The 22,858-nt window shown below is 34.2% G+C and overlaps 1 protein-coding gene across 1 annotated transcript in view; it reads right to left on the bottom strand.

Moving 5' to 3' along the window:
* TTN (titin) overlaps window positions 1-22,858 on the bottom strand; it is a 237,364-nt gene that overhangs the window by 119,697 nt on the left and 94,809 nt on the right. Inside the window, exons 116-152 of the mRNA XM_027678451.1 lie at window positions 22,553-22,630; window positions 21,800-21,877; window positions 21,245-21,328; window positions 20,830-20,928; window positions 19,596-19,673; window positions 18,678-18,752; window positions 18,439-18,513; window positions 18,077-18,160; window positions 17,761-17,823; window positions 17,374-17,451; window positions 17,068-17,151; window positions 16,034-16,117; window positions 15,568-15,648; window positions 13,433-13,516; window positions 12,925-13,236; window positions 11,065-11,142; window positions 10,785-10,859; window positions 10,488-10,571; window positions 10,196-10,282; window positions 9,613-9,693; window positions 9,321-9,407; window positions 9,024-9,107; window positions 7,934-8,038; window positions 7,637-7,720; window positions 7,213-7,290; window positions 6,916-6,999; window positions 6,605-6,688; window positions 6,049-6,387; window positions 5,361-5,435; window positions 4,357-4,440; window positions 3,825-3,905; window positions 3,110-3,193; window positions 2,325-2,408; window positions 2,042-2,113; window positions 974-1,054; window positions 390-470; window positions 139-189 (exon numbers count right to left, since the gene is read on the bottom strand). Coding sequence (XP_027534252.1) covers window positions 139-189; window positions 390-470; window positions 974-1,054; window positions 2,042-2,113; window positions 2,325-2,408; window positions 3,110-3,193; window positions 3,825-3,905; window positions 4,357-4,440; window positions 5,361-5,435; window positions 6,049-6,387; window positions 6,605-6,688; window positions 6,916-6,999; window positions 7,213-7,290; window positions 7,637-7,720; window positions 7,934-8,038; window positions 9,024-9,107; window positions 9,321-9,407; window positions 9,613-9,693; window positions 10,196-10,282; window positions 10,488-10,571; window positions 10,785-10,859; window positions 11,065-11,142; window positions 12,925-13,236; window positions 13,433-13,516; window positions 15,568-15,648; window positions 16,034-16,117; window positions 17,068-17,151; window positions 17,374-17,451; window positions 17,761-17,823; window positions 18,077-18,160; window positions 18,439-18,513; window positions 18,678-18,752; window positions 19,596-19,673; window positions 20,830-20,928; window positions 21,245-21,328; window positions 21,800-21,877; window positions 22,553-22,630 — 3,480 coding nt within the window. The remainder of the gene's footprint in view (window positions 1-138; window positions 190-389; window positions 471-973; window positions 1,055-2,041; window positions 2,114-2,324; window positions 2,409-3,109; window positions 3,194-3,824; window positions 3,906-4,356; window positions 4,441-5,360; window positions 5,436-6,048; window positions 6,388-6,604; window positions 6,689-6,915; window positions 7,000-7,212; window positions 7,291-7,636; window positions 7,721-7,933; window positions 8,039-9,023; window positions 9,108-9,320; window positions 9,408-9,612; window positions 9,694-10,195; window positions 10,283-10,487; window positions 10,572-10,784; window positions 10,860-11,064; window positions 11,143-12,924; window positions 13,237-13,432; window positions 13,517-15,567; window positions 15,649-16,033; window positions 16,118-17,067; window positions 17,152-17,373; window positions 17,452-17,760; window positions 17,824-18,076; window positions 18,161-18,438; window positions 18,514-18,677; window positions 18,753-19,595; window positions 19,674-20,829; window positions 20,929-21,244; window positions 21,329-21,799; window positions 21,878-22,552; window positions 22,631-22,858) is intronic.

Raw genomic sequence — 22,858 nt, 5'->3', positions numbered from 1 at the left:
TAGCCACAGGTGTAGGTTCTGGTTTTTTAGGCACAGGAGTAGGTTCTTGTTTTTTAGCCTCAGGAGTAGGTTCTGGTTTTTTAGATACAGGAGTAGGTTCTGGTTCTTTAGACACAGGCGTAGGTTCTGTTTTTTTAGGCACAGCAATAGGCACTTCTTCTGGACGAGCTTTCTTAGTGACCGTGGGCACTTTAAAGATATTAGTTCATTTTAAGGATAGAAAGATAAATCATAAAAAACCTCAAGTTTTTCATATAAGTAGGGTACTAAAAGAATGAATACAAATATTAATTACTTTGAACAAGAACTAAACCATGAACATGAATAATTTAATTTTCCTGGAGTTCATGATTTAGTAAATTGCAGGAAGAGATGATGAAGATATATACCTCTAGGTGCTGGAGCCTCCTCTTTTCTATGAACAGTGGAAATTTCTTCTTCTATGTGCATCTCCTCATACACTTCATGTACTTGAAAGATATTAGTTTAAACACTTAAATTAACTTAGAATATATTCAGAAAACTAGACAACATATAAGATAAAGAACAAATATAAACAAATATTCAAGCTCCTCTTAAGGTACACAGGTTTATTTTATATCCACCAGCAAAATTAGGATGCTTTCAAATAAGGAATGAAAAAAATCTCTTATTCTACCCTGATATGACTTCTGCAGCTTGTCAAGAGAAAGATGTGTGGTATGTCCTAAACTGAGCTACTACCTTGAGTGCAAGAGATAGGCCTTGTCTATCTAAGCTCTGTCACTTTTTATTTTTATTTTTTTTTCCTTTGGTCTGATCTCAAGTAGCAGCTAATTTTCCCCTTGAGAACAATTAATGTTGTACTGTCGCAACTAACCAAAGCTGTTAAGTAAACCTTAGTTCATGATAAGCAGAATGCTCTCAAAACAATTAAAAATTTATGTATGAAAACATTGTTTATCCTTCAAATCTCACTCAAAATTTCTTGTACCTGTAAAGTATGAAGGTTCTTCTTTAGGTGGAGCAGGAGGTATTTTCTCTTTGTGGACAGCTTTCTTTGGTACTTCAGGAACTTAAAAATATTGGTTTATTTTAGAAATTTGTACTATGAAATAAGTAATACAGTTTCGTAAAACAATAAAAAGTTCTACTAGAACAATACGAAAAATACACCCTATTAAGCTGTGAATACAACTCAACAACTTCGCCTTCTGGAGTTCATTGTTTTTTTTACTCCTAGCACTTCCAGGTCTGAATATGCTCTTCTCTGAAAAGAGAGTAGGATTTTTTATGCTTGGGTTTCTTATTAGTTTGTTTGTTTTTCCTGTGGGTTTATGGGGTTTTTTGGTGGATTTTTGTTGTGGGGTTTTTTTGTTTGTTTGATAGGGTTTTGTGTTGGCTTTGTTTGTTTGTTTGGGGTTCTGTTTGGTTTGGGTTGGTTTTTTTTTTAGGAATTTTGGCAATCTAAAGGAGTTTATTTTTTGAAATTTCAAAATTACCCATAAAAGCAAGGCAAAACTCCAGTGCAATTTACTAATTATTATGCTTCCAACATCTATTGAGTTCTTTAGTGTTGGACTTCTACTACAAAAATTATGTTGCTATGAAAAAACTTTTGTGGTTCTGTATTTTGTCCCAATTTAAAGTATTACCTTAATCTTGACTTTATCCTAAAGTCCCTGATATGACTGCAAAGAGTCCTTCTGCAAACAAGCTTCTGCCACAACATTTTAGATTTTTTTCTAATATATTGTCAAAGTATTTTAGGAAAAAAATATGAGACATGAAGTCAAAAAAATATAAGGCTAATCCCTGGCTCTACTAATGAGTCTCCTGTCTACTAAATTTCTTTGTCTAATTTAGTCTTTCTGAATTTTAAATTCTTGGAGCAGAATGTATCAGTCTGTTTGAGCAGCTGCTAACAAAAGACAAAAATAGGAACTATAAGGTGTCTATGACACCTTGCTTTGTTGTTTAAAAAAACCAAGCAAGTTGGGTTTTTCACTTGGTTCCTCACTTTTAAAAGAGGTTAGAGAAAATCCATTTGGAGGACTTGTACCTTTAGCTGGAGGAGTTTCTTCTGTAGGTACAGCAGCAGGTATTTTCTTAAGTGGGGCAATTTTCTTTGTCACTGCAGATACGTCAAAGATATTGCATTTTTTAAAGAACATTATAATATACAAAGTGTGAGTAACAAAGAAGCAATGACAGACACATAGTGTCTAAGGAAACATGAGAATGAACACATTTAATAGCAGATTAGCACACAGATGGAATGATGAACATGAATAACTAATTTGTAGGGAATGTGTTGCTTTACATAGCTTGAAGAGTTGGTGTACCTTTAGCTGCTGGAGCTTCTGGTTCACTAGGAATAATAGAAGGGACTTTTTCTTCTGTTGGAACTTCTCCATAAACTTCAGGTTCTTTAAAGATATTAGTTTATTTTACATATTTTAGTATTAATTACAAGACAAGAGTAGAAAGACAACTTGTAATGCAAAAATGCAGACATGTATATGGACAAGGAGCTGTTTGAACATAAGTCATTCAAATATCTCAGTTCAGCTTAATCATTTACCTATGTCTGCTAGAAGTGACCACTCCCAATCAGTAAAATACAAGTATATACAAATGTTTAATTTTAGTTTCTTGGTACTTAGTTTCATGTATTAGATAGAGTTTGGAACTGAATTTCATATGTTCTCATTTGGAGTTAACTAACTCTATCCCAGCTCAAAAATTAGTTGTTGCTTAGGATGGCCCTTAAACCATTGTCTACTTAAGTTCATTTCTTTGCTCCAGTGTGATTAAAGTGTTTCCTGGATCAGAAACTTAGTTTCTCTCTTATTTACGTTTCTTTCTCTTATTATCACAGGAGAAAAGTTTAGCGTTTTTAGAATGCTACACTCTATTTTTAAATTCAGTTTAACATTTTAAATTTTAAATTTTTAAAATGCTGAACTACATCTAAATTTGGGGAGAGAGTTGGTTTAAAAGTCATGGATGTAAGTTACTTCTAAATATTTTTAAAAATTAATTGAAAATATATTTCACAGAACACTGTAGAGCATGAATTGATATATTCTCTGCAATTTACTGTTTGGTAGATGTGTAATTGATGTACCTTCATAGAAAGGAGGCTCCTCTTCTCTAGGGATAATGATGGGTACTTTCTCTTCAAGGACAGCTCTCTTATGAAACTCAGGAACTTCAAAGATATTAGCTTTCTTTTAGTAACCTCAGAATAATTTGTCATTTTTAATATCCCAAACAAAAATAAACCCAGAAAACTAAGTCCCTTTGAGATCTCGAATACTGTGCCTTTTTGAGAATGAAATACAATACAGTTCTAGAATTGTCTTGATGGAACAATGAATTATGTGAAGAAATTTATAGTTTCTGCTCTCAAAGAGCATAATCCATTTGCTTTCCTCACTGAATTGTCATGCTTTTCCTTTGGATAGGTGTAACAGCTTTAACGTCTTAAACTTAACTGGCTCTTGCCCTATTACTTCAGCAATATATTGGTTTCAAAACCCCAGTTTAAACTAAATTCACAACTATATATTACATATATAAAAGCATTGAAGATTTACATAGTGGTAATGTAACTAGAAATACCTCCTCAGCATGTTTTCATTCATAATTCAATGATTTACTGTCTAGCACATCTGAAATGTTTGCCTCAGAGTTTACAGTATATCACTGAGAGCTGAATTTCACTTGAGACTGGGTGCTCTTGCAATGGTGTAAAGGACACAACAATCATTTTAAAAGATGTTAGCTAGGAGAAATGGCACAAATATTTCCATAAGATCTCATATCAAAACCTCTTTTACCTTTCTTCTGTGGAACTTCTATTTCAGGTGTACGTGTAGGTTTCTTTTCTTCAGGGACAGTTCTTTTGAGAACGTCTGGCCCTTTAAGATATAATTTACTTTTAGGGCTTTCAAAGCTATTTGGAAGAAGTTAGAAAGAAGAAGAGCAAATCTAACAAGGAAGACTCTTGAAACATCAAAGAATTAAATACTTCCTGAAAGAACATCTATGTTAATTTTGAAGATTAGACAAAAGAATAATGTTTAAAAATATATATTCTTGAAAGATTCCTTTTCAGAAGAAATAAAAATATTCTTTCTTTCTGAACTACTTTCATGTGCAGCTTAATGACAAAACACTCATTTTTTAAAGTGACTCTCACACGTTTTCAACAAATGACTTGAAACAAACAGGCAAAAAATATTCAGTTACAAACAGATGAAAAAACCACTGTGGGGACATAAAACACATGCAAGTTTCTCAACAAATAATGAGGACAAAAGAATGAAATTAGAGTTCATATACCATGAGGACAACACAGAGGAAGTATACCTTTAGCTGGTGGAGTCGTCTCCTTTTTAGGAACAGTAGGTGGTACTTTTTCTTTTGGTACAGGTTTCTTTGGCACCGCTGGCACTTTAAAGACATGGGTGGTTTTTTAAGAATGTTTGCAGTACGAGTATTATGCAAGAATAGAAGTTAAACAAAAAGCAAGCAATGCAAAGAGTCAGAAATATTAGCAAAACACAAATACACATATATATATATAATACATATATACATGTATAGAATACAAAATAGGCCACCTGTCTGGACCAGTTTGCTTGGATTCACATAGCTAGAGTTTTGGTATTCAATGAAAGAAAAACACTGCTGTTGTTGGGTAAATTTTTGACTAGGACAAGCCTTAACAATTAGTTTCATGAACTATCAGCTCTAAATAATAGCACCTGGGAATACAGTAAGGTTTTAATTTCCTATCAACTAAGTCCAAGCCTTTCTGTAAAAACAAACAAGCAAGCAAATCCACTTTTGCCCACTAATTTAATTCTGAGAATTCATATGAGAAACAAGTGTAGAACTTATCATGAAATGAATTCTGGCAAAATGAGTGCTATGAACAGAAAATTACAAAATTCTGGACTAATACAGTAACTGTACTAGCATCCACTGACAGTTGCTATTCATGACACTTAGGTTTTGTAAACCCTGATACGGAGAACACCTACTAAGATTGCATACCTTCCAGCACATCATTAGGTTAAAGAAAGTTCTAGTTTTTTAGGATTCTGCAGGAAACTAGGGTTTCAATGATTAGCTATAAAATGTCACATATTGTGATGGCAAAAATTAAATTTTGCCTCCAGGAAGTAAATTTGTCTCATTTTTGGTTTGTTAAAGAAATACTTTTTTTTTTTAGTAGCTTCACTTTGACTATACCATGAAAGAAAGTTAAGGATCTAGCAGTTAAATCAGAATAGGTAAATTAATGGATCTGGGGATTTAGAGACTCAGGTAGAAGGCCTGTTTTCAAAAGTATCTAATAGTTGATGTACCTTTGGCTGGTGGAGCTTCTCTTTTAGGAACAGGTACTTTTTCTTCTGGCAGAGGTCTTTTGGGCAACTCAGGCACTTTAAAAAATATTTCATTATGGATTGTAAATTATTTATGAGGAATTACAACAGATATAAACACAGCAAACTAGGCAATTACTCATATCATAATTTATGCAGAAAAAAAGCAAGTGGTATTCTCAGAATTCTTGGGCAACAAAACAAAGGAGTATCAGCCTACATCTTTTGGTACATTGTAGATGCACTTTCTGTTTGACATGAGGACTCATAATTTAAATGGTGGAAAGGAAAGTTTTACATGAGTTCCAATATCTCTGTAACTCAAAGGAGCTAAACTGGGCAAAAGAATCAAATATCAATGCAAAAAAAAAATTTAATTCATGTTGAAGCTGAACTACATCAGAAAATTATAAATTTCTCTGCCTGTGTCATATCTACACTAACTCACTCTTGGGCAGTCAGGTGGGGAACCCTCCCATTTCACTCTGAAGGGAAGAATTCCTTAGGAAGGAGTAGGATAGAAATAGTCTTTGAATTGATTTATCATTACCAGCAACAGACTAACATAGGACTACAAACAAGGCAAAATATAAATAAATACCCATAGGAGGCTTAAGCAGTAACTGGAAACAACACGCTATAAGAACAAAGAAATCATGACTTGATTTACCTATAGCTGGTTGGATTTCGTAAGCCTCCTCATATACCTCCTCATATTTCTCATAGATCTCTTCTTTCTCCTTAAACTCGTACTTTCCGTAGATATCTTCTTCCTCAGCCTCCTCTGCATATTCCTGTTCCTGAATCTCCCTGTATCCCTCAGGTTCTTCAGGTTCCTCATATGCCTCAATTTCTTCAGCTTCCTGAATCCGCTCAAACTCTTCAGTGCTTTCATATGTCTCATACTTCTCATACTCTTCATATGTGTATTCATACTTCTCCATTGCAGGTGCAGGAGCAGGAGCAGTGACTTTTTCTTTCCGGACAAGTTTCTTGGAAACTTCGGGCACTTTAGAAACAGTATTATTGTTACTATCTGACTTTTTTTTTTTTTACAGTTAGTCAAGATAATTCACAAAGAACAGAAAATGTACACAATAACCACAAGCATAAGTTAAATTAAATTATAAAACCATTCTTCTGAAACAATATATATATTATAAAAGATTTTAGAATGAGGAGGAAAAACAAATCTTTGGGAGAAGTAAGAAGAAAGATATCTATACCTTTAGTCGGTGTTGGTTCTTTGGGTTTGGGCACAACAGCTGGTACTTTCTCTTCTGCAACAGCTCTTTTACGCACCTCCGTGACTTTAAAGATACAGATTTTGTTTAGGAATTTAGAAAAACCAAACCACCTTAGAGCAGTATACGTAAAAAAGCACAAGAAACAGAGGTTTACGGTTCTACGATGCAAACATTGAAAATGAAGAGTTTTAACATAAATTCAAGCAGAAATCTCATACAACAGAGACAAAAGTTAGAAGAAGGTCAAGAGTATTTTTAGCACAAATATTAATTATAAAGACTACATATACCTTTTGCAGCTGGAACCTCCACTTTTTCAGGGGGAGCAACAAGCACCTTCTCTGCAGGTGTAACCTTCTTAGTCATCTTGGGTACTTTAAAGATAGGACCTAACTTCAGTATTCTTTTGCATAATTTATAAATAGACACCAAGCCAGAAGCTTAGAACAGAGACTTACAAACAAACGAACAAACAATATAGTGACAAATGTAATACAAGACAGAGATACTAACATGTCCCTTGCTAAACTCAGCTTGTATGAAGAATATTATCAGTTAATGATAACGGCATGTACAAACTGCAATACCTTTGGCTGATGGAGCTGGCACCTTTTTAGGAACAGGTTCTTTTACTTCAGGAATGGGTTTCTTAGGCATCTCAGGCACTTTAAAGACATTTTATTTTAAGAATGTCATCCACCAGTAGTATGAGAAAGAGAACACAAAACACATACAAACAGACATAATGACATACGAACTGATCTGCAGAATGTATTTTTAAAAGATGATACAGAAATTAAAGCAAAAGACACTTTACATCCATAGGCATACTTCTTGAAGATGTAAAATAATTTTAGAGCTTTTTTTTAGCTAAGAATTCGACAGGTACTTTGAGACATCAATACAGAAAGGCAGCACAGACACAAAACTAGATAACAAACAAAATAAACTAGATGGAGACACTGAATGAAAATAACAACACATTGTTTTCCTAAGTATTAATTTATGTACCTTTTGCTGGAGGAAGCTCCAGTTTCTCAGGAGTGGGTACAGGAATTTTTTCTTTTGGGACAGGTTTCTTAGGAATCTCTGGCTCTTTAAAGATATTATTTTGCAAACACATTTTAAAATTGCTTTCAGAACAGTAAAAGCATGAAAAACATGAAACAAGGTAAAAACATGAAACAAGACCACAAGCTTCCTCCAAAAGATTCTTAAGTTTTATATAAAGCTTAGAACAAGAAATAAAGAGGAATACTAATGAACACAAAAGATGTAATGAGTAATTTGCAAGAAAAGATTGTGTACCTTTTGGTGGTACAGTTTCTTCTGGAATAGTTTCCTCTCCTTCTTCCTCAGGAACAAAAATGGGAACCTTTTCTTCAGACACAACTTTCTTTGCCACCTCAGGCACTTTAAAGATATTATTTTAAGAACTTTACTTTCACAACATCACAAAGAAAATTCATAACATAAAACTCAGGGACAGCAATTTTAACATAACAACAGTAATAAAATAGTAATAAAAACAGGGGAAACTCTATTAGGTATTTTTTGCTCCCTGGCAGCAGCAATGTGCAATTTGGCTACAAGAATTATATGAGGAATAGCTATTTTGCCCAATTTTTAATTCCACAGTGTTGTTGCAAACAGAAAATATTATCAAGATATGCTACAAACCAGAGGTTAAGGAAGATTATTAGCATCTAGGTGTTTTTTTTTTACATTAAAACCTTCCAGTGTCTGCTTTCCTAAAAAACTCTGCTGCTCAGGTAGAATTTGCTTGGCACCAGATTGTGGTCTTTGCAATAGTCTGCCTCCTCCTTGAATTTCACATTTAGGGTATATAATCTGGTTATTTCTATAGCCAGTTTTGAATTGATTTTATTTTTGTATAAGTTTAGCTAAAAAACTTGAGAATTTAGCATACTCTCAAGGTAAATGTAAGAGTGATCTCCCTGAATTGAAGAATTTCCAGGTAAAAATAATATTTTATTTCAGATATTGCGTTTCTGTTTCAACAAAATTTAAATTATTTGAAAAATTAGTTAAATTGATTTTAAAATTAGTTAAAATTAATTAATTTAAGCTAAAATTAATTTAAAAATTAGTTCTGAATTATAATATCACAATGAATGATTTAATTCACAGTGATCATTTAAAAGGAAAAAAAGGCAAGTCATTCAAGGCTTGATTCTCAACCTGTTGAAACCAATAACAAAATAGACAATCAAGTCATGTCTGAGCCCTACCACTGCCCGCTACAGGGAAGCAGCAGAGTGCTAGAACCAAGGATTTGACTTTACATGAGTATAAATTCAATTTTAAAATTAGATTCCACTGAAATATGAAAATAAGAGGGAGAGGAATTATCTGCATACAACAGGATGTGATATACCTTTAGATGGTGGAATTTTCTTTACTTTAGGAACTGCAACAGGTACTTTTTCTTCTAGGACAGCTCTCTTGGGCACCTCTGGCACTTTAAAGATATTGTTTTGATAAGAAATTTTTAATTGCTTTTAGAACATCAAAACTATGGAAACCACAGAACAAAGGCACACAGACCAAGAAGAATAAGAAAACTCCCCCCAGAAGGTTAATTAAGATTCACACCAAGCTTAACAATGAATGCAGATGAAGATCTTAATGAATTGAACAAAGCTCTCATAATCTTCAAGAAGGAATGGTATACCTCTTGCTGGTATCTCTGGAACATTTTCCTCTTCCTCTTCTTCAGGAGCAAAAACATGTACCTCTTCACTGGGAGGTCTTGGTATTTCTGGCACGTTAAAGATAGTGTTTAATTGTAGAAAACTTGGACACAATATCAGAAAATGAGAGACAACTTACACAGAAGCTAAAGAGTATCAATTAGCAAGTACATTTTTCACAAACTGCTATAATATTTCAATTACATTCTAATAACAAACAAAAAAAACCAACAAGAAGCACTGTCTACATGTTCAGTTTATAAGAATCAATACCTTTGGCTGGTGGAGGTTCTGGCTTTTTACGTACAGGGACAGGTACTGTCTTTTCTGGAACTTTCTTGGGCACTTCAGGCACTTAAAAGACATTTTTGTTTAAGGAATTAATTTTCAATGTAAGATAAGACATGGTAAAAAGACAACACATGTTGTAAGCACATATTTATTGTAAAATCTAATTGTGTATGAAAGCATAATTTTATCCACAGATTTATGCACATACGTAAACTTACAAACACACATGGACTACAGCATTACAAATTGGTGTCGTAAGGCTAAGGGGAAGCTGGCTGTTTAGGTACATTGTATATCTTTTGAAGCATCTGTTTTTGAAACAGCAAGTACTTTAAAATTATTTAGAAATATAAGATCCAAAAGACAGAGACAATTCAATACACAAACACAAACATTTTCAAAGCAAAAAATAAGCATAGCATCCATGACTAACAGACAGACACAGCCACAGCATCCTGATCAAACATAGGCCAGTGGGCTGAGGAATGGGATTGTTACTGGCAGATTTCTAAAGCTGAAGAAACAAAACTAGAATCACAGAGTTGAACCAGAAACTGGTGTATACCTTTGGCTGGTGGAGGCTCTTCCACTCTTTTAGGCACTGGGACAAGTACCTTCTCTTCTGGCACAGGTTTCTTTGGTACTTCAGGCACTTGAAAAAATATTATTGTAGCTTAAGAATTTCATTTTTGAACCATACCATAAAGAACATTGATATAAATCAATAAAGTAGAATGACAAATTACTGTCAAGACTGGAAAACTTTCTTCATTCTACATTATATTAAAAGAGGAAAGATAAACATAGACTGACTTTTTAAATATTTTTTTAACACATTCAGTCAAGAGCTGATATACCTTTGGCTGGCGGAACTTCCTTCTTTTTTGGTACAGGAATAGGAACCTTCTCTTCCGGAACAGGTTTCTTTGGCACTTCTGGAACTTAGTAAGATATTATTGAAAATTGAGCTTGGCATGAGAATCTAAAACAACGTGACATACAAGCCAGTCACACTAAACAATTAAACACAAACAAAAAGAACCACAATTCTTAAGAGTAACAATTCTTTTACTATCCTAGCTTTTAAAACAAGTGAGAAGATAAATGAACTTTAGAGAATCTTTCTGATCACGGGTAATTACAAGTGCATTTACCTTTAGCTGGGGGAGCTTCCTTCTTAGGCACTTGGACTTTCTTTTCAGGCACAGGTTTCTTTGGCACCTCGGGCACTTCAAAAACATCATTTTAGTTAAAAAATAAACCACAAGCTACTCAAAACAGAAATGAAACAAAAAAGACAGCAACACAGATATTTCATATGAAGAGCCCCCTCCAAAAAGGGCAGAAAAAGGTAATAATCAATTAAGGCAGCTGAAATATAATGTGAATTACATATTCAGAGGATGTTTGCTAACATAGAGAGAAGATATATACCTTTTGCTGGAGGAGCTTCTTTTTTCTTCATAATAGGTATTTTTTCTTCTGGAACAGGCCTCTTGGGAACCTCAGGCACTTGAAAGATATCATTAATGTTTTAGGTATTTACTTCTATAACAGTGGGAACATAAAGTGCAAACAAACATACGAATACATACTCAAAACATACAGCTATGATTTAACAGGGTTTCATCATTAAGACAAAATAAAATAGCAAACATTTTATTAGCTGCTATTATGTCCATTCTCCCAGCTCAGCCACTGAGACCATCAGTAAATGTGTTTTTAACTTCAAGGGCTTTTTTGCAGATCAGAAGATTAAGAGAGAGTTTGCCATCTTAGAAGCAGCTATTAAAGAGGATTATAAAGTGTCACAGTGGGAAATTTGCAAAAATACAAACATTGTAATAAACAATTACTGAATTGCTGTATTTGATATTTAGTGTTTTTACTACTTTTCCATATTTTTCCCTAGAACTATGATCCTAATGCTACTCAGGCATTTAATAGGTTGCATCTCATCATGTTATTGTATATGTCTTAAATATAAAATGCTGATTTTCTTCCAAAAGACCCAAGCACATCTAGTTTATCAACTGACTTAACTTCAAGCACAGAACTATGGACACATTAAAAGTACCCAGCAGTTTATACCAAATTTGTTGGGTAAATGAAATATTTTAAAAACCCCACTTAATTCTTCTGAAATAACAGACTTTCCCTTTAACTGCAGTGAGGCAAAGGTTTCAACTAAAATGTATCTGAACTTCTTTTTGTACTCCAAAATTCAGAAATATCCATAAAAGTTTTACAATGACAGGAGTCCCACTGGCTCTGATCATACTGAAGGAAGTTTGGAGCACATATGAATTAAACTTAGCTACTATGACAGAGTCAAAGGAAATTTTAACCAACACTAATCTTCCTGTTCAGGATTAACTTGGCTTTTGAGGTGTGCAGCTTCACTTTTTCTCAACTATGAAAAATATGCTAATCAATTTGTCAAAATTCTACTGCAAACAGTGTTAAGTATAATTTTGGCATTCACTAATTAATCAAAAGAAATTCTGAACTTCTTTTTGGGGAAAAGACATTATGGAATGATTTGGATCAGGACTGGAAAGGATGCATTTTTAAATACTCTTAGATGATTATGTAATTTTGGAAAATCGGATATCGATTATTCATATCTTTATATTATTATGTATCAAGGTCTTGGAATGACCTAGTTCTCCTAAGAAGTGAATATCATGTTCATCCTGTACTAACAATGTAGAAAATGTATACCAGTACCATAAAAATTAGTCCTAAGGGAAACATCTACAACTAAGAGTATTTAAATATGGATATTCAATAAAACTTTTGTATCTTTTTTTTTCATGTCCCTTTAGGACAGAAATAGACATCAACCATAGGGTTTTCAAAGATTTCTGAGTGGAATTCAATGGAATTTGTCTTCCTAAATCACGTATCCTACCTATTTTCTAGACAAATATATTTTTTGTCTGTGATTGCAGACATCGCATAAGCACTTCTAAGTATTTCAAGCACAGTCTGATAGGAAAAGTGGATTCCAAATGAGGATGAAATTAAGTTCAGTTAAATTTTCTTAGCGAGTTATACCCAGTTCATATGAAAGAGGAATGAACATGTATGACATGGAACATTTAAATTTATAGAGGTAGTAGTAAAGAGTAGACGTACAGTCATCACAGGTTTTTTAAACTACATACTAATCAATAAACATCTTGAAGAAAAGCAGACTGTAAAGCACACCAGAGCATTTTAAAACAAAGCTTTGGTATTTTAATGGAATGAAAAGATACTGCTTTTTCTCACACAAACCCTAAAGTATACCTCTAACTGGTAGAGGAGCCTCCTCTTCATAAGGAACCTCTGACTCTTCCTCCTCATATTCAGCAACTTCCTCTCCATAATAAGCAGCTTCTTCTTCATAATGTGTGACTTCCTCTTCATACTGAGGAACTTCTTCCTCATAGTGACTAACTTCTTCATAGTGGTGAACTTCCTCCTTGTAACGGATTACTTCCTTCTCATATCTGGTGGTTTCTTCCTCCTCATATTTTGGAATTTCTTCTTCCTCTTCATACTGAGGAACTTCGACATATGCTTTTTCTTTTCGGACAACTGTCTTGCGTACTTCAGGCACTTGAAAAGATACCAATTAAAAGAACCTTAAAATTTAGCACATAGATCTTACTAACAATAGGATCACAAGGCATTGTCAACTAGGAATTAACCAAAGGAAGAACATTCCACAGAAAACAAACAGTACTCACTGTACACAGAACATACAAGACACAAAAAACATTTATACCATATTTCAATGCTCTATCCAGTATACCTTTGGCTGGCGGTCTTGCTATTTTTTTAGGAGGATAAATTGGTGCTCTTTCTTCAAGGATAGCTCTCTCTGGTACATCAGGCACTTAAAAGATACATTACAATTACATTTAAGAATTTTTAGACATATTGTTTAAAAGCAAAAATATTCTTGGCAAGAAACAGAAAAAGATATCTTACAAACACATGGCTGACATGTAAAAGACAAGTGTGCTTATTGACACTAGACATGTAGTTAGGGGAGTCACTAGACTACTTTTCAATTAAGAAACAACAAACTTTTCAAGATACCAATATAAGCAGCTGATATGATTCTTGCTTCATCCAATGTTGCCAACAGTGTAGCTAAGCTTCCTGTTGGGCAGAACTCAAAATCCAAATCCATCCAATTACAAAATCACTAAATTTCACTGTCCACTGTAGCAGCCTCTCTCCTCAGCAGTGACACTGCACTACCTCAGGAATAGATCAAAAGTCCTTGTTCAGTGGCAACAAAAGATTTCCCTAGAAAACCATAGATGAAGGTGAGGGAGCACCTGGAGAAAAACTTTGAGAGTGAACTAACAATAGATAAGACCTCTAGTCTAATTAAAGGCAAAAGAATTAATTGCTCAGTGAGGAAGGTATTTTTCCTCTTCTGTCAATTACTTTATGAAGTGGCTTGTTTGTTCAGACATGGCAAGAAGCCATTTCCTATAAAAGCAGGAGAATGTCCAGAAGATTAAGGTGTGGATAAATTCAGTATTTAAGATTTATTTAGGACAGAATGCATGCTATGTTTAAGCAGCATATTCTCTTTTACAGAAGTGCATGGATGTTGTCTTCTGAGGCAGATGTCAATATAGCTGGAAACTGCACAGAAAATTACCCTGGCATTTTAACATCTGGGAGACTTGTCAAGTTAGAGAATAACTTTGGCCTTTTCTTCACAGATTGGGTTTTATTTTCTGACCATCTTAAGAGATGGAATCCCTTCTGTCAGTGATAGATTTGAGAATTTCTAGATGCTTTCTTCATGACGAGCTACAGTGAACATAGATGAGTGGCTACCACAAGTCTTGACGTGGGTGTTATTTTTGAGGCAATGTGAAGACTGTCTAGCTCTTTAAGTATTTTCTGGCAGAGTCCTACTAGATATTTAATTAAAAGTGCCAGGTATGTTTCCGTTTGAAATCTTAAACTAAAACTGATTGGAACTGGTAACTTTGGTGGATATGATAACACAAACTGCATTGTGCATGAGTGCTCTTTTCAGGAAACTCGGATTCCTTTGGGTTCTTTTGTTTCAGCTAAAACACCTCTGCCTGGTATCTCATTGGAGAACTGTTGCATTTAACGTCCTTCTGCTTTGACCTTTTTTTCTCCACACCAGCTGGCAAATCAGACCTGCCTTACAGAGAACCAGTCAAAGATCCTCTAACTACTCGTGATATGCCTGTCCCCCTCTCATTAGAGACTAAATATATTATTTAGCTTTGCACTGATTCGATTGTATTAATCTTTCATTATGTGAATATGATAATACCATTTATCAACAGTAGCAGGTCTAAAAGTAGTAAGTGTGAGGCATCTTGTGGGCCATTTTTCACAAATCAATAAGTGGTCTCCAAAAGTGAAAGAGCAACGAATTTTCTTTAAAGGCTGTGCACTTTGTTCAAAGCCCTTGAGCAGGCAGATCCATTACATGATCGTGCTAAGTGTCTCAGCCATGTGGGCAACAGTAGAGCTAATGATTTTTTATTTGACCTTCAGATTTAGGTGAGGAATTGCTCTTAGAAAACAGGAAAGGATCAGCTCTGTTTTCGGAAAAGAAAGCATGTTAATTTAAATGAAAGAAAAGGCTGTCCTGTTTCCACTCAAAGGCTGGACAGGTGGCAAGATTTGTGAAGGAGGACCTAGTGAAATTTTTGGGTTCTCCTATGACAACAGCAGTGAGCCAGGAGGAAAGAATTAAGCCTTTTATGAGAATGGAATACTGTCTTGTGCTATTCTACGATCTTCACTTTCATGATAGACTGGCAACAAGCAAAGGACATGAAATTTTCTTTTGTTCTCGCTATCTGTTTGTTTTTTTTTTTAAAGTAGGTGACAAGATGTAAATTTGGACAGGACACAGATTCTTTTTAGTCTTCATACCTGCATATGAAATCTCCTTTTCTGTGTGGAGAGAAATGGATACTTCCTCTGAAATAGCCCAGTGTTCTTCTTCTGTTGGTACTTCAAAGACAAAGTCTAACATTAATATTTTTTTCTCTGGTATGATATCATGTACAATAATAAATATCCCACTTGGAGTTTCTTATGAAAATCATTATTATTTCCTGACACCAGGAGTAATACCCAGAGTAATTGGTGAAAATGTCTGTAGTGTTTCTGAAAGACTCTGTAAACTTTCACTTGGGACTATGGTGGATCATATTGATAGACTTGGTAGTGTTAGGTTAACAATAGGACTCAATGATCTTAAGTGTCTTTTCCAACTTAAAAGATTCTATGATTCTAAATTTGAACGTCAAGAAAGGTGCCAGAACAATAGGTTTGAAATTCTGGTCATATTGCTTGAGGACAATATGTTCATAGATTAATCCATGGGCAGGAGTACCTTCTGGTGGTGGAGACACTTTTCTTTTTGGAACAGCAACGGATACTCTTTCTTCTCTGGCAACTTTCTTCTGCACTTCTTGCACTTTAAAGATAGTAATTGTAAGAATACTAAATTCTAAAAGAAATCACACACTTTCTGAAGTTCAGAAAAAGAGTAATGGACAAAATTACAGGGAGGTAGTACACTAATACATAGAAAATATACTTATAATAAAAACAACAGTCACATGAGACATACAACCATAAAGACACGTAAATTAATAGAGAAAATGATCAACTGAAGCTTTAGTGCATAGTAGCTAGATATGCATTAAGTATTTTGAAGACCAGTAATTTGGCAGGTTGCAGAAATAAATTGCTCAGAAAAATTAGACACTTTGAAACACTGTTTTAGTAACAGCAGAAATGCAGTTAAATATTAAAATAATACGTACTACTATAATACACATAATATTAGAGTAATAGATATATAGACCAAAACAAGTCAAAACCAAACAAAATATTCACATATTGTGAAGTAAGATGGAACGATTGAGATGAAAGCAAGATGTAAATATTTTGCCTCCAGACTTTTCAGAAATGCAATTCAACCACAGAACACCACACATACAGGATACATAAAAAAATCACTTTTCAAACACAAGAAAAGCACAGAAACAGAGGACATATTTGTAATTTTGAGACCCATGACTTGAATATTGACAATGTTATAAAACACTGATAATTTTTTTCTAAATTTGTTCAAATTTATTTAACTTCTTCACTGAGTAAATGTCTTTACTCAGCTTTGCAAGGCACTCAAGCACCCAGTGATCAATGAAGTTAAATAATAGCTAGAAAATGCAAGGAATGCAGGTGTATCTCTATTCTCTGTCACCCTCTGCATTCTTTTCAGGGGAGAAGACAAAGGTCCTTTTCATTTATAATCAAATCAGGAGAGACAGATTTGATTAACCAGGCAGATTGTGAGTACAATGCACATGGACATCTATTATTTAGAAGCCCTCTCTACTTTCAAAAGAACTTGTATACCTTTAGCTGGTGGAACTGCCACTTTCCGTGAAATTGGAACAGGTACTTTGTCTTCTGGCACAGCTTTCTTGGGCACTGCTGGCACTTTTTTAAAAAGAGTTTATTTTAAAAGATGCTGAATTAATCACAGTATATGAATATAATCAGATGACAAAACACAAATGTAGAGACTTGACATTTCTTCAAATAAAAAAAAAAAGACAGTAAACACTGAACAATACAGTTTATGTTAGATAACTAGACATATATATATAAACCACTACTCTGAAACAAGATTTCTCTTGTGTAACTCTGAAAATTATATACCTTTTTTTGGTGGAGCCTCCTCTTTTCTAGCAACTGCAACTTTTTCTTCTGTGATAATTTTCCTGTGCACTTCAGTCACTTAAAAATAATGTGTAAGATTATTTTATTGCCATACTTGAAATACAAATATATATAAGTTTTTTCTACTTATTCTGATTGTTTAAAAAGAAAGTGCTAAGTGAACTTCAATAGCAACAAAAACGAGACACTGCAGAAGAGAGTATTTTAAAGCCATAGCACAAAAATGAGTAAATAGTCAAAAGACAGGGGAGGTCCAGACAAAGGTTACAGATACTAACAAACAAAACTGTATTTAAGTAAAATGCCTAAACACAAATACTGCTAGGCCAAACCAAAGAATCTCTATGATCATAATATTCTGTTTACCTTTGGTTGCTGGAGGTTCTTCAACTTCGATCTCAAAAGTGGGCACCTGTTTTTCTGCAGGTTCTTAAAAAAGATTGTGCAACTTTAGAAAATTTGATTGATTTCACCAACAGACATAAGATAGAAGATGAAATAAAATAAATCTCATCAAGACAGCACAGGTCACAGGTGTCATGGTAGACAAACAAATATAAGTACATGTTTAATGTTGAAGAAATTTGATATGGGAAATATATTTTGTGTCAACATGCAAATATGTTAAAGACGGAACAAAGCAAAACAATTTTTTTGCAACAAGAATAAACCACTGCTATACCTTTCGCTGGTGGAGCCACCATTTTTTTAGACAGAGGGACAGGTACTTTCTCTTTAGGAACTGCTTTCTTATGAACTTCAGGAACTTTAGAAAAACGAGTAAGATGAGAAGGAAGATGAGAAAGAATATTAAGACGTAATATTTGAAATTGCCTCCTACTTCACAATGTGTTTTACCAAGTTAGCACAAACAATAATTTTCATGGTACAAGAAACAATCATTTTCAAAGTATAAGATGGAATTTGAGACAAGCATTTACCACTGCAAACAGACACTACTTGTGTCAACATGTACAAGCAGGACAGTAAGACAAACATAATCCCCTTGAAGATACATCACCGGGCTGAGGAACTCATTTATACCTTTAACTCCTGGAGCTTCCTTAGGAGCAGCTGGGACTTTTGGTTCAGGGACAACTTTCCTGTACTTCTCAGGCACTTTAAAAAATTACAATATATAGTTTTACATAGAGGTATAGTATTACTACAACATGAACATATTTCTTTAAAACAAAAAAGCCACAAATGGACATAAACATAGAGTGGCAACATAATGTTGAGTAATGAAACAACCAATATGTTGTAGTGCAAAGAACATATACCTTTTGTGGCTGGGGTTTCCTCTCTTTTAGGAACTGTTACTGTTTCCTCTATGTAGTAAGACTCTTCTTCAGTCACTTTGAAAGAGTAAAATATAAAAATACTTAAGTGCTTGACATATATTACTGTCTTTATGGTTGCCCTGGTAAACAACAAAATATTTGTAAGATAAGGATAAGCAGTGTGCATTCCTAATAGACACCTCTGGTATTACAAAATCTACACTCAAGTCATCCTGCTCTCTCTGAGGCCAATGGAAACATTCCAAGCAATTTAAATGCAACTGAGAGACTGAGCTCTCATCTTGAATTTGCATGGAATATGAAAATGCTCAGTCCATTCCTCTGTTTACTAGTTCACTAATGTTGGAATTTGTCCATTTTGAGAAAGCTTCTCTCCCAAATACCAGGAAAATTCCTTGACAAAAGTTGACCCTGGAAAAATCTTTCTATGGTGTCCCTTTGAACAGAAATTGAGTCAATCAGTGTTATTTATTGTCCTTCACAGTATTATGTTACCACCAATAAACTTACAGGTGGAAACAATACAGTCATTTTATGTTGAAATTGCCTGAATAATCAGAGGCACCATGATATCCTAAAGGACCTTTACTTCATTCAAGCAACCTGGTGGAAGAGGAGCTTCCAACAGAGGATTTTTGTAAAGAAGGGCTGACAGATCTCAATATCAAAGAGATACTCATTATTTTCCCTATATCAAAATGGGATTAACTACTACATTTTTCAAAAGCAGGTAATAGAAATTGTAAACATTCTTAGTATTAAAATTTGTAAGTTATGAAATGTATTTATATAGTAGTAAATTCTTCCTTAAAGTAGCTATTAATCCACACTAGTTTTTGGTACAAAATAAAAATTACTTCTTTGCTTTTGCCTAGTATTCCTGAATTGTTGTCATACCTTCAGAAACCTCTTCTCTGTGAATGGAGATAGATACTTCCTCTCTTTCTTCTTCAGACCATTCTTCTACTGTTGGTTCTTTAAGGAAAATTATTAGTTTTAGTATTTTTGGTGGATGGATAGATGGAGAGAGGGAGGGATTGATGGATGGAGAAGATGAAGAGCAATTCTTACAAACTCTATATGATAATGACAGATATCCATACAGTACAGAAAGTACTGTGCACATACATATGTATCATTTGCTCTAAATTACAGGTTTTGTCCATGTGTGTTGTTGTATCTCTCTAATACCATACACTGGTCAACTGCCAGTTCATCAGAATGCCTTAGGTCCCCAGACTTCCCCATCACAACGGCTGAGGTGGAGGAAATAAGAGTCAAAAAATTGGAGGTTGCTCCCTGATCCAAGTGTATGAAAGTGAGAATGAAAGGAACAAGATGAGGGAAGGAATAAGTCAGGAACTGAAAGAAAAGCCTGGAATGTGCACATCAACAACACACATTTGTTGTGTCAGGGAAAACATCAACTTGTTTTGGGCAAAAAGTTAATTTGCAGGAGACAAACAGAAATTAACACTGCACATATCCATAGGAATATAATTTACAAGTTCATGTTCTAGATAGGGGATTTTCATATTTGCTTCTAAAAACTCATTTATGCTTTTTAATGGAAAATATAAATTGTCTTCACTGGATAGTTATTAATGGGATATAAAACCAGACAAAATGCTGATTTGTTACCTTGAGGCAGATTTTATGCAGAATTATTCTAAATTAAAACAACTGATCTGTCTTGCTTGAGTATGAGAGTGTGAACTGAAAGCTGGTGAGAAGATAATACTGCAGAGGGAAACAATATTGTTACCTGCAGGGCTACAGAGAGCTTTGTATAGAGTATGACAAATGGATGGTTACATCCCTAATTAGAGGAGTCTAAACTAAACCATATATCCATATTTGCTACTACAATTTTATGAGAGCCTGATCTGAAGATCACTATATTCCGTGGTAGAGTTTCCACTCCTGTCAATGTGGTGGGATCCTGGCATTCAAGACTGAAATGGTAAATGACGCTCAGAAGGCTCTTAGCTGCCTGCAAATCTGTAAAATGTTCAACACAAAATTCATACAAGACAATTAACACAAAATTTTTGTGTATTTTGATCTTGGTGTTAGAACAACAGACTTGCAGACAAAGCATAAGTTTCTCACTCGTCTGTTTATAGTGTACCTTCAGGTAGTGGTATTTCCTCTGGAATGGCAACAGATATTCTTTCTTCTGTAATAAGTACTCTTTCTTCAAAAGTGGCTTTCTTCTGCACTTCGGGCACTTTGAAAGATAATAATATTAAATGTGTACTTTTCCAGTTCCATTGTGAAAGCAATGTTGCAAAATGCTAAATCTAAGTTTCCAAAGAATTGCTTAAGGGTACTGAGCACATAACATATAACAGAGATTCAATATTCAGAAAGAATATATTTATAGGTATTGCACAACATATACAACATAATGTAATGATTCACTGTCACTAAATCAGAACAGCAGAATTCACAGGGGAAGCACAAATCAACAACTGATTACAATACAGAACATATAAACATAAGCTGAGAAACAGCATAGTCTTATATTCTACTGGAAAGCATACCTTTAGGTGGAGGAGCCTCAATTTTTTTAGGAACAGCAGGAGATACTTTCTCTTTAGGGATAGGTTTCTTAGGAACTGCAGGCACTTAAAAAAAGCATGTGCTTTAGAACCTCTGGAGTAAAAACTGGCAAATGCATCATGTAAGATAAATGTGTTGTTCAAAAAGACTACACATAGACATATTTTGTTTCCAAAACAAATTAAATATTCTAAAGAATACTGTATGTTCTAAAAATACTGTTGTCTAAAGACTACAGTAAATGATATTGTGGTGAACTGTATTGTATCTTTTGCAGGGGGAGCTTCTTCTGGAGCTGGTTTCTTAGGTACTTCTTGCACTTCAAAGATATTAATTATAATATTATTAACTAAAATTAACTGGTGCTTTAAAACTGCATCTATAGCACATTTATCCACAAAACTGACATAAAAGATACATATCTAACGTAACTGAAGTACAAATAAAACCGGATTCACTTAACAATAAAAACTAAAATTGCACATAAACAGGATGTTTAAGGTAATAAGAAAAGAATGTTATTTATTTAAGTGTACCTTTAGGTGTTGGAGCTTCCTCTCTTTTTAGAACCTCAATCTTTTTCTCTGGGGGAACTTTCTTAGGCACCTCTGGCACTTAAAAAGGATAAAATATAAGATAATTGAATTCTGTATTTCAAAGATTTATTGGAGTATTATAGATTTCATGAATCCATTTATAAGAATATCAAGACATACCACATAACACATTCATACACTTAACATAGAGAGATATGACAAGAGCAACATACGTTTGAAAAAAAATAAAATCAAACCAGTTGCTCGAAGACTGTCAAATTATTTAAGACTGAATTCTTAACTGAAAAAAGAGCTGCTCAAATATGTTACTTGGCCTTAAAAACTCTCATACATGCACAGAGAATTACACATAAAAAGAGAATTATACAAAAAAGAGGATTATGCATAAAACCAAACATGATTACATACAGACTAATGGGAAAATAAAATTCAACAGGTAATGTACACTCCATCAGTAAGTATGTCTTTGGCATGCAGATGTTCTCCTTTGGGAACACAGATGTACTTTTTCTTCAGGCACAGGTTTTTTAGCACTTCAGAAACTATAAAGGTATTAAAATTCTTTTAAGTAATCTTTCTAAGGCTTTTGAATGTCTTAGATGAGAACATACATCCAAGAAAACACACAAAGACTACACATATCATATGCTTATGTTGAGAAATGAATAACACTTAGGAAAACAGGACAATAGCACGTGACTGGTTAAAGCTCACATTCAAAAGATACTGTACCTTTTGCTGGGGGAGCCACCTCCTTTTTAGCAACAGCAACTTTCCTTTCTGGAACAGGTTTCTTAGGGACTTCAGGCACTTTGGAAAACATTGTCAAAGTAAGAGATCTTTAGCTCTCAGAACACTTATACAGATTTCAGTAATCCAAGATTGTTTTACAGAATGAACACAGTGCCTGGACAAGGAGCTGAGCACTGCAACCCACACAATGTACAGCCTTTTGGACATATACAGACTATACAGGAAAGACACTGAAACAGTATAAAACTCCACTGTCAAAGTCACTGCACTATCCCATTTCATGGG

The sequence above is a fragment of the Neopelma chrysocephalum genome, unplaced genomic scaffold (assembly GCF_003984885.1).
Source record: "Neopelma chrysocephalum unplaced genomic scaffold, ASM398488v2 Primary Assembly neopelma1_44, whole genome shotgun sequence".
In the NCBI taxonomy this organism is placed as follows: Eukaryota; Metazoa; Chordata; class Aves; order Passeriformes; family Pipridae; genus Neopelma; species Neopelma chrysocephalum.
The sequence above is the reverse complement of the archived record's forward strand: the minus strand, read 5'-3'. Positions and strand labels throughout refer to the sequence as shown.